The 12630-nt window shown below is 36.6% G+C and overlaps 1 protein-coding gene across 3 annotated transcripts in view; it reads right to left on the reverse strand.

Annotated features, from left to right (window-relative positions):
• Positions 1-506: 506 nt before the first annotated feature.
• Positions 507-12630, reverse strand: part of PCDH7 (protocadherin 7) — a 439021-nt gene continuing 426897 nt past the window's right edge. For 2 of the 3 annotated variants that reach the window (XM_062212963.1, XM_062212962.1), the window contains exon 3: positions 507-4792. In XM_062212963.1, coding sequence (XP_062068947.1) covers positions 4416-4792 — 377 coding nt within the window. In that variant the 3' untranslated portion in view covers positions 507-4415. The remainder of the gene's footprint in view (positions 4793-12630) is intronic. The other variant, XM_062212965.1, reaches the window with a different exon arrangement.

The raw sequence follows: 12630 nt of genomic DNA on the forward strand, positions 1-12630 counted from the left end.
AAAATGAGCTAATGAAAGCAAAGTACTAATTTTTGCTTCATGCTATTTTCTTTACATTTCACATAAGTTTTTAAATCTGTAAGTTTTTTTTTCTATTTGTCATTAATTTAGATCAAAAGTGCGCATTTTCTATAGATACCTTTAGACCTATGATTTATTTTAGTCTAAATGAGAAAAATCAATCTTCATAGTAATTATAAATCCTTCTACTTGTACACTTGGAGATCTGAAAACTAGCTAAGTAACTGTCTCAGGAATTATTTTGAAGAAACTGAAGAATCCAAGTTCCATTAAACTTTAAGGCAAAGTAATTTGACAGTTATGCATGGTGCCCCCAAATCAACAATTATTCCCACATTATCTTCCTTGCTCTATGTTAATTTAGCAGACATTAAACCATCTGAAATCAAACGGATACATGCATCCACTCACTTCTGGTCCAATCAAAACTGAATTATCTATCAACAGAGAAGTACGCTTACAAGTGTGAAACCATTTGACCATGTTATATTTTAATTTGCAGAGACAAAAATGACAAGCAATTTATTTACATAAAACTGTACAAAAGCAAATTAAATTATGTAAAGTATTTCATAAATAGTTGGACGAATGTTTAATACATTTCGCCATGTTTAGCATAGTTGCGTGCATAGTGACTCATAATAAACGATGATAAATTGTTCTCTGCTTCACTATCAACATCCAAGTAGCAGAACAATAGTCAATGATTAACATTACAAACAGATCGTACCACACTGAATGCAAGTGCTTTAGAATGTAGGAAAAGTTGTCTGAAAGTAAACCCCGGTAGCTGGAAAAAAATGATGCCTTCCTCCAGATATTCTTAACACCTCTGCCTGTGTCACAACAAACAACCTTTACTATATAGTCGTGATCATCATTTTGCTTTTTGCTTAAGGATGCTTCATTTATCTCTCATACAGTATGCCTAAAATGATTTAGGTTTCGGATTCCTCATGAATCTGATGGTAAGTCAGATAGGATGGCTGTTTGATTCTTGGCAGTTTTGGTGTGTGTGTGTGTGTGTGTGTCTGGGTGTTTCATTTTCTTTTCCTATAAGACAGCTTCCCAGGGTAGCCTTTCAGGCAGACATCCTCAGTACCATCTTAGTTCTCGCTCCCATAAAAATAATGCCTCCCTTGTTTTCTGAAACTCAGGCAGCAGGCCAGTCAGAAACCATGCAGAAATGAGATCTGGAAATCCAGAATGAACAGCAGATTCTTAGACTGAAGCTGTAGATGTTTTAATACACATAAATTTATATAGTTATTCATTAAATTACAAATGTGTCCTAATGTATAATGCATGCAAAGTTTACTTGAGATTTTGTGTACAGAAAACAAGTATGGTTTATATAATGTAAAAATAATGACACAGCAACTGAAAGAAAAGCAACAAAAAGAAATAAAGAATAAAAATTCAAAACCAATATTTTACCTTGCAAAATGGACTGATTTTACCCCTGATAATATCTCTCAGTGTTACTCTTGCAATAAAAGCTTTCACCTTTTAGTCAGCTCTAAGCAGTCCATATTAACATCTTAATTTTGTTTTATGAATGAACAATATTTAAGACTGGTCCATTATCTGAGTTTATCTGAAGGCAAATTTTTAATATATTATTTATTATTTTCAGAAAATAAACATGGATAAATATACAGGATCAAAAAAGTTGGGAATAGCCCATTTCCCCTCATTGTCCAAACCCAACAACCGTTTTTTTACCATAACAACAGGTATAAAAGGCACAGTTGCTTATTTTGCATTCACTCATTTATTTATTTTTTTGTGTTTTTATTGATTTTTTTTCAAAAGCACTCTATATATGGAGTGGCACCAGATTTAACCTATTCAAAATAAAAGTCATACAAACACAAAATATATTTCTGTGTCATGCCAGCTCATTATATAATAAACATGTTATGATAGCTAATTCTACTAGAATTACTGCGAATACTTACAGTACACTGAATTTTATTCTGTCACACCCATTTTAGTTCTAAAGAGAGGTTCACGAGTTAAATGACAATGGCATGGCTGTCTTGAATGGGGTGCAAATGTCACGGTGGAATGTGGATCCAATTAATCCGAAGGTCCAGTGTGACCCGTATTAGCTTTATAGACAAGAGAAGGGTTTTAAGATAGAGTGAAATGAGCTATCTAGTGCTTTCAAGTGTCTCATGAAAGAAAGGAAAAAAAGCATTAAAAAAGTGTGTTGAATATCTGTGTTATGCAATTATTTTGTTTGTAACGTGCAAGAAAAATATGTATACATTTCATAAGTATCTTTAGAAGTATTTTGTCTTAATAGGTACTTACAGATTATACAAGGCAGAGCTGCTTCAATGCAGTTTCCTAACAAAGTACTAGAATTGCATCTTTCCATAGTGTAAATAAAAATCAAACAGAAACATGTTCAATTATTGATATTTTAGTTCAATGTTCTTGTTTCAATTACGTATCTGTTTTCATTCTACCTATTGTACATAAACTAACACCAAAATGAAAACTCGGTTTAAGAAAGAGCATAAGGAAATGACCCAAAAAGAGTACCCCACCAAAGAGAGAAGTGGTTTTCAAAGATAAGTATTTTGATGACCTATAGTGAATTATCAACCCAAAGTCCAGGCTGGTTCACCTTGTAGTCTAAGAAGTTCTGTAAAGCGTGAAACTACCCAAAGCTAAATTGTTTCTACAGTATGCTAGAGAGCCATCAAGGCTATGCCTTCACCAGTTCATAAACACACAGGGATGAGAACGTCTGCTCTCTTGACCTGTTATCCCCATTTCTGTCCATGGATTGTCACTTTCATCTGAATGTCCCAGCTCAATTTTCAATTGTTTTAAATCATCCTCCACAGAGCAAGTGGCTCAAAATCTGCATATTCTGTTTCCATTTATTGCACTGAAAAAACTCCAGTTTTCCGTCTCTAAGATGCATGTACTGTGAGAAATGTCACTGCCCAGAACTCATTTCTTTCATGTTCAGTCTGGATTTGTATATGACACATATTAAATAATGTTCAAATCACAATCATGACAAAGTCAATTAAAATGTGGCATAGTTTCAATGTTGTATCAAAATAGTTCTATATTATACATGATTCAAAATTAATGCACTTGTGTTGTATGGAAGTGTGCATTGATCAAGTGAAAAATGCAATTATAATTTGAAATGTGGATAATAAGATTAGGAATCATTGTCTGGGTTCTAAAATGGTAATAGTGGACTCAACTAATAAGAGTGTGTGCCGATGTATCTTTTTCTGTCCCTACCTGACTACCCATAAATACTACTTTATAAAGTGGAGCCTTCCCTGATCATATTCTCTGAAACTAAACTTGAACATCAACCAAAGTCTATTTCAATACCAAAAATATGTCTTATTAAGTATTTCATTTTCCAACTTCTCAAACAAAATGCATATTAAAAGAAGCATGTTCTCTGAATATAGAGACAATATAAAACAAACCAGTATTTCAGAGTTTCTGTGTGTGCATGGTTCAGTAGCCTTTCTTTAATAGATTTCCACATCAAGACCAAATCAACTTCATGATTTCCCTGATCTGCCGTGTGATCTTTGGCCTCTTAATGACACAATGGTTCAAGTTAGTTGATAATAATGGTCCTGTTCTGAAAAAAAATATATAATTATTACAAGTCATAATTAGTGTAATTGATATATGTACTCAAGATTGTGTGTATTAATATTCGGTGACTGTATGTAATTGAAGTTGATGCTCTTGACCTGAAAATAATAACATACGCCAGTTTGGGACTGCCATCCCCCTCTGAGTACTGTTTAGCTCTCAGTCTTTGTTAGAATATTAAAGCTGTGATCTTTCCAAAATGTTTCTTAATAAAGTCCCCTTTGACAAGGCCATACTTTTATAGGGACTCTGTCATTTTTCAAAGGATTGCCATTGATGGAGATAAACCATATTCTCATGATGGCATGTATAAAATATATTTACCTGCCCTGCTTTCTAAACCCGCTGGATGACACTCGAACAAAATCAAAGTGACTACAGTCATGCTTCAGCTTAGGGATAATGAGAGTGTGTTGTGTTCTGCTAATCAGGCTTGTTACCATGAACAAACTTGCAACCATCTTTTTTTTTTTTTTTTTTTTTGAAGGGTGTGGGGAAGAGAGTGGGAATTGGGAGTCAGTGAAGGGGTTAGACATGCAATAACAAGGATGGTTTCTACATTGTACATTATCATCAGGCTAACAGTATCACTAAAGGCCTGATCTGGAGGCAGAAGTGGCAGGCAAAGCTTTGTCTCTTTGGTAGCCCCCTCTTTGTGATTACATGGTTTTGTTTTGTAAGGTTTTTGCCCCATATTCTCCTTCTCATACATGAAAAGAACTTTGCTGTTGCTCCTTGATAGCCTACAGGTAAACTTCTCTTCTAGTGAGAGTATTGACAGGAGATGGCTTATATTCCCCTGTTTTTGTCAGGGGAATATCCTCAGGGTTGGCTTCCTCATTTTTGCTGAAACTAGCTGCACTGAAGGTCTCATAGGATGAGGTCAACTTTTTGTTCAGGAGGTTCCTGTTGCGGTCACCCATGATAGCGGCCTCGCCATTGGCCAGCTTTTCCTGGCTTCCTCGTTCATCAACAGGCATGAAAGTAGACAGTTTGGGCTGACTCTTCTTCCTCTCAGGAGAAGTGCGAACAGGCATCCAGCAGGAGTCTGAGTGGCCATACTCATCACACTCACGAGTGCACTTCCCAGTCAGGGCTACATCTGGAAGAGGCCTTGAATCTGGAATCCAAAGAGAAAATGTCATGAGTGTTAGACATTCTTCAATAGGCTTTCCTGATTATATGAAACTACTGTAAGGGGAAAAATATGCATAGATCCCTTACCATCCCCAACATCCTGCAGCTCATCACTGCATAGAACAGCTTTCATTTCATATATGTTAAAGATAAGGCTTTGCGAAAACATCAAATATTATAATAGAGAGGAATGGACGAAATGATAAATATATATATGTGTGTATGTGTGTGTGTGTGCATGTACAGGGCCATGCAGATATTCTCAAGTAGAAGTGCTAAGTACATATGTGTATTTGGATGAGTATAAACTTTTTCCACATCCACAAAAATTATTAAACCCAAATAGATAATTTTCTGTATCTATAAATTATCCCAGAAATGATATGCATTTGTCAATTGGATTTCTTCTTGCTTATCCATTATTCATGGCATGTAAATATGCAAAACCTTATATTTAAAATACATTTGAAGACATCAGGGTGATTCAGAAGTAGAACCTAAATTGACAGCACATTACGTGGCAAAAAGTAAAAATGCAAAGTACATGTAGGTTATAGGTGTGAGCATACCAGCAATATCACCATCTGCCCACCCTAGCCCACATCTTGCTCTCCACTGCCCCCCACCCCCTAATATGTGCTATAGGATAATATCTTGAGTGTTGACATAGAAATATACTTGCTAATGCATTTGCTGAATGGAAATATTATCTGAAATGTAATGTACTGGATGAATGTAGTCAAGTTCCTAAACTCTGATAAATTAACAGATATTCCTAATTAATGTTGTTGCCCAACGGAGTGGGATAATCTTCATTTGTAAAAAGCTAAATCATATCTAGGGAGTTCTTAGGGATCAAGATTAGAGATGGCAGTTAAGACTTACTTGTATGCATAAGTAAATTATTATATGGATCTGTCTTTGGAAAATGATTATTATTTTATTAATATTGAAAATTCTTTTTATATTTTATTTTTTTACATGACAAAGAATAAATAAGAGACATAAAAGCTTGCTCTATCTCAATGGATTGTAAGAGAATAACCTGTAGGGTTTCATATATTTTGTGATTTATTTTACTGCCAAACAAAAGAACATATTATAACTATATTTTAAATATATCATATGGAATCATTTTATTAAAAGACCTGGAAATAAAGACAAATTTTGACCTCTGTAAATATAGCCACAGACTGGAATCAGTGAGATTTACATATGCATAATTCTGGGTAGATTTAGTTTGAAATAGAAAGGGAGGGATATTTAAATTATTCTAAATATATTTATACCCTCTGCTTTTGCTTCCACACACCTTCTCCTATAGTTTAAAATTCAGATAGGATGTTTCAGGAGTTTTACTCCACAAAATCTCCTAAATCAAGGATTTCCAATAATGCATGTCATTTTTCCCTTCAGTGATGGATAACTGAAATATTGACATTTGTCAGCCCATCGATTCTTGAACCACAGTGGCCTGAGATTTTTATGCCTTGTGATGAGAGTTCACAAGGAAATGCCAGTGTTCTTCACAGGAAATCTGGAATTACTTTACTCTTTCCTGAAGGTAAAATATAAAGATAATTATTTATTGCAGGTGTACATGTTTTGACTTCCAAATGGGCAGATCCTCTTAATTTTATCATAAAAAGGGAAAAAAAAAAACACTTTCCAATTCCTTTTATCATAATAAATTCCCTGTGTATCTTTCAAATATGCATTTTAAGAGAACTGAAAAAAATCAAACTATTGACAAATTTTATGAATGGTTAAATGAGTAAACTGCAAATTCCTCAGGAATGCTTCCTATCTTGGGTGCTTTGCTTTCTTTGAAGCTAACCTAATTGCTCTGAACAACAAAAACAACAAACCCTTTAAAAATGCAAACTGTAAGACTGGATCTTTTTACTCTAAACATTTCTTTTTCATGACTTTAATAAATTCAAACTTCTGTTTTTTTTTCTTATCATAGTACATATCAAGGACACATGAAAATAATCAGAAATTCAGCTACAGAAATAGGAAAACTCTTTACAAATGTGAGTGTCATTCCTTGCAGAAATGAGCCAGAATTGTCTTCGATCATTTCTCTAAGTTTATTTGTGTCTTACACAATGTGTCAGTTCACTCACACAATAACTTACAATGGTGGCTGCTTTTCAGAGATTCAGTTGTGTGTTTAGTATGAAATTCATTGCACTTGTTTTCTCTTTGAGATGTATTTAGAAAGTGTCTGTAAAGTTTTATTATTGTTCTAGCATCTCCTAATTTTTGTTGAACTTGTGTATATTTGAACCACCTATTGCTAGCTCATCAGAAATGATATTCATTTAGACTAACCTAATTTCTAATCAACTATAAATGAGACACTCTTCAAACCTTTCCTTCAATCTTCCTAGTCTGGAGTGTTTTGTGATAAAACTGCTGTCCTCTTACTGCTTTTAGCGAAAGGCAGCTTGTCATCCACATGCTGCTGCCACATCTCTATCCAGGAAGCATGACTTTTAATAAGGATCTCCTGTCATTTCCAAAGTCAAACACTTGATTGGGGACCACAGTGGAAGTTGACAAGCCTAATTGGCTGAGACAGATGTAGTGTTTGTCATCAAGTTTAGAAAATAATCAAGAAAGGCTATAAGAGATTCATCATAAGCAATCAAACCTTCCAATCTTGATGACTAAAATGAATCTTCAAAAGAAATGCTGATGATTAACAAATGCAATTTGTATTATGATGCAATTTACTAAGGTAATCCATGAGTGGAATTTTATTTTTCTGTGTTCATATATTTTATTACTTTAACTAAGCAGGCATATATTACAAAATTTTCAAAACACAAAAGGGTCTTTTAGAATCTCAAATACAGTTTTTTCTTCCTTCCAAGAAACACATACCTTTAAAATGTTCGTGTTTGTAGGATTATGAATTTTATTTATTTATTGTTTTATTTATTTGAAAGGCAGAGACACAGAGACATAGAAACAGAGACAGACAGGTATCTAACATATATCAGCTCACTCTCCAAATGCTCTGAATGTCCAGTACTGGGTTGGGTCAAAGCTAGGAGCCAAGAACTCCATCCAGTGTTCCATGTAAGTGGCATGTATCCAGCTACGTAAGCCATTGCCCGATGCCTCTCAAGGTGTGCAAAGGCAAGTAGCTGGAATCAGGAGTGGAACTGAGATTTCAAGGAGGCACTCCAGTATGTGGTGTAAGGTATGCAAGCAGCATCTTAATTGCTGCAGCAAATGTCTGCTTTTGCCTTTTTTTGGGTAGAATTACAGAGGCAGATCTTCCACAACTAGTACTCTCCTAGCCTTTCACTGAATGATGTTTTCTAACATCTGTGAACATTATTTTGTGCTTTGGTTTAGTATTGCTTTATTTTGACCTCAATGAAGGTAGAAAATAGCTAATCACAAGTCTTGTTGGTATTGTGTAAACAATACAATCATTAAATGTTCTATATGGAATTGTACTTGTATTCTCTATAAACATTTTCTACAATACAACCTGTTCTTTAGAGGCTTTTCATTTTGTGTTTTCTGCCCCACTCAATCATATCAAACTTTGAGAAGACTGACAGCAGACATGGTATTCACTGGATGCTTTTCCTTAACATTATTTGCAGGATTTTCTGTTATGTTCTGTTTTCTTTCTTTCTTTTTTTTTCCAGAGAGAGACATACAGAGAGAGAGAGAGAGCTCCCATCTGCTGGTTTATTCTGAAATATCTGCAAAGGCCCCAGCAAGGGCCAAAGCAAGAGCTGAAAATGCCATCCAGACCTCTGATGTGGGTAGAAGCAACCAATTCCTTGGCCAGGAAGCTGAAACGAGTAGCCGGAGCTTGGAATCAAAGCCAAGCATTCTGATGTGGGAGAAGGGCATCTTAACTGCTCAACTGAACATCCACCCCAGAGTTCCCATTATTATCTAGTTATGCTATTTAATAAAATCATTGTGCCATTTTAGAAAATCAGTCTTTTCTTAGACATAAACTTAATTTCCTCTCAAAAGTACACAATTTTAAGCATCCTAAGAGCAAACAATCTCAGAACAATTTATAACATGGAAAATATGTCACCAAAGCTCGTTCCTTTTACTCATTGCCACAACTGAGTAGCAAGGAGAATGGAAGCAGTGAGTGGGCCCAATCTGTAGGAGGGTGGAGGTCAAAGACTAAGTGTTTTGCTTCTCACTTTAGATGTTTCTATTACATAAATTGCCTCTTAAACAGCTAAGTTATTCACAGGGCAATTACTGCTATGCATAGCCATAAGAAAAAGCTATAGTTCCCAGAGACAGAGGGGGAAAAAAAACACAAAAAAACCTGAACAATACAGAAAGTAGATACTATGCTTTTACTCTTAACAGAGAGTGGTATAACCACCTTAAAACAATGCATTTCCAAAAGTAGTGAAAATCATCAATTTAAGAAATCAGGATCACTCTCTAAAAGAAAGTCTTTTTGTTTTTACTACACAGGGTAGAAGGTTGGATGGTGGGCAGATGTTGCTAGATGTCTCAATGACCTCAACAGTGACAGATAATACAAGGAATCATCAGAAATAAAAAAAAAAATCCAGATTTTCAGAGGCATTCAAGTTTTCAGAGGTCTTCTTACAGAATTCAGAAACCATTAGAGGCATCAATATTACAGGGCTCATTAAGACAGAGACAGCCCTACACCTGCACAGATTGAAGGCTTGCTGGGTGTGCATTCTGCTGGAATCCTTCACATTTACCCCATTCCAAGGCCATAGCTTGAGGCTGGAGATAAATGGATCTCACCAATTACCAAAGGAAGGTAGCAAAATGTGGCATTTAGTTTATTTTGTTTCAAAGATTTATTTATTTATTTGAAATTCACAGTTAAATAGAGAGAGAGGAGAAGTAGAGAGAGATTTTCCATCCACTGGTTCACTCTCCAATTGGCCGGAGCTGCACCGATCCAAAGCCAGGAGTCAGGAGCCTCTTCCAGGTCTCCCAAATGGGTGCAAAGGCCCAAGGACTTGGGCCTTCTTTTACTGATTTCCCAGAACATAGCAGAGAGCTGGATAAGGAGTGAAGCAGCTAGGGCTCTAACCAGTGCCCATATGGGATACCGGCACTGCAGATGGTGGCCCTACCTGCTATGCCACAGCCCCAGCCCTGGCATTTAGTTTTTAAACATTACAAATGAGTTTTTCCTTATTGCTGTTAAAGCTCATATAATGCTGTATGTGTCATCTGCTTATTTGTTTAATTGACAATTTACATACTTAACCTCCTGATCATAGGGGATAAAGGGATTGTTAGTGAATAGATAGAATTCTCAGATATTCACACCATTCCTCCAATTTGTCCTTCAAAATCAAGCACTAGTATATTCTTAACATTTGGCAAAATTCTGCACATGAAAAATTGTGATTTTTTTCTTTTTTGCAAGGAAAATAAAAGCAGAAGCATTTTCCTTTTATTTTTTAAAAGAATTTGTTTTCCTTTTTATACTTCTCAGTTTCCTGATGTACTCAGACTTTTTTTTTCCTAGATGAACATTTAAATTCTGGTAGAATTTGGTTTTACAAAAGAATGAACAAAAACAATGAAAGGTAGACATTTGGCCTAGTGGTTAAGATTTCAGTCAGGATGCCTAAATACAACTCATTACTCCACTCTCTTCTGTCTTCCTTCTAATGTACACCTAGGTAGCAGGTAATGGCTTGAGTACTTCCGTCCATGCAACCCAGTGGGAGATCAGGATTAAGTTCCTGGATCCTGGCTTCAGGGTGCCTCAACCATAAACACTGTGGGCATTTAGGGACTAAAACAACAGATGGACAATCTCTGCCTGCCTGTCCCTATCTATCACTCAAAAAAAATTTTAAAAATTAAAATATTTACATAGACATCAATATAAGAAAAATGAATAACCGGAAACTATTTTTCAACAATTATTTTTACATTGCCTTTACTATTTTTAATTGCCATTACTAGTCTGAATGAAAATATCTTCTGTTAGCACAGGCAGTCAAAACCAAAATTAACTATTGGGATTGCATCAAACTGAGAAGTTTCTGTACTTCAAAAGATACAGTCAGGAAAGTGAAGAGGCAACCAACAGAATGGGAAAAAATATTTGCAAACTATGCTACAGATAAAGGGTTGATAACCAGAATCTACAAAGAAATCAAGAAAATCCACAACAACAAAACAAACAACCCACTTAAGAGCTGGGCCAAGGACCTCATTAGACATTTTTCAAAAGAGGAAATCCAAATGGCAACAGACACATGAAAAATGTTCAAGATCACTAGCAATCAGAGAAATGCAAATCAAAACCACAATGAGGTTTCACCTCACCCCGGTGAGAATGGCTCACATTCAGAAATCTACCAACAACAGATGCTGGAGAGGATGTGGGGAAAAAGGGACACTAACCCACTGTTGGTGGGAATGCAAACTGGTTATGACACTATGGAAGTCAGTCTGGAGATTCCTCAGAAACCTGAATATAACCCTACCATTCAACCCAGTCATACCACTCCTTGGAATTTACCCAAAGGAAATTAATTTGGCAAACAAAAAAGCCATCTGCACATTAATGTTTATTGCAGCTCAATTCACAAAAGCTAAGACCTGGAACCAACCCAAATGCCCATCAACAGTAGACTGGATAAAGAAACTATGGGACGTGTACTCTATAGAATACTATACAGCAGTAAGAAACAACGAAACCCGGTCATTTACAACAAGATGGAGGAATCTGGAAAACATCATGCTGAGTGAATTAAGCCAGTCCCAAAGAGACAAATATCATTTGTTTTCCCTGATTGGCGACAACTAACTGAGCACCAAAGGGGAAACCTGTTGAAGTGAAATGGACACTATGAGAAACAATGACCTGATCAGCTCTTGTCCTGACTCTAGATGTACAATGTAATACTTTATCCTTTTTAGTATTTTTTGTTGTTGTTGTTCTAGTACTAGTGGTTGAACTCTGTAATTAGCACACAATTATTCTTAGGTGTTTAAATTTTAACTGAAAAGTGATCACTGTTAAATATGAGAGTGGGGGCCGGCGCCGCGGCTCACTAGGCTAATCCTCTGCCTTGTGGCGCCGGCACACCGGGTTCTAGTCCCGGTCGGGGCACCGATCCTGTCCTGGTTGCCCCTCTTCCAGGCCAGCTCTCTGCTGTGGCCAGGGAGTGCAGTGGAGGATGGCCCAAGTCCTTCGGCCCTGCACCCCATGGGAGACCAGGATAAGCACCTGGCTCCTGCCATCGGATCAGCGCGGTGCGCCGGCTGCAGCGCGCCTACCGCGGCGGCCATTGGAGGGTGAGCCAACGGCAAAAGGAAGACCTTTCTCTCTGTCTCTCTCTCACTGTCCACTCTGCCTGTCAAAAAAAAAAATATGAGAGTGGGAAAAAGAGAGGGAGGAGATGTACAATTTGGGACATGCTCAATTGGACTTGCCCCAAATGGTGGAGTTAGAACCGTGCCAGCGGATTCCAATACAATCCCATCAAGGTGGCATGTACCAATGCCATCTCACTAGTCCAAGTGATCAATTTCAGTTCACAATTGATCACACTGATAGGTCTAAGAGTCAAAGGGATCACACAAACAAGACTAGTGTCTGCTAATACTAACTGATAGAATCAAAAAGGGGAAAAATGATCCAACATGGGAAGCGGGATACACAGCAGACTCATAGAATGGCAGATGTCCTAAATAGCACTCTGGCCTCAGAATCAGCCCTTAAGGCATTCGGATCTGGCTGAAGAGCCCATGAGAGTATTTTACGCATGGAAAGCCAAGACACTCTGGAAAAGAAAAAAAAAA

Source organism: Lepus europaeus, chromosome 16, assembly GCF_033115175.1.
Source record: "Lepus europaeus isolate LE1 chromosome 16, mLepTim1.pri, whole genome shotgun sequence".
NCBI lineage: Eukaryota > Metazoa > Chordata > Mammalia > Lagomorpha > Leporidae > Lepus > Lepus europaeus.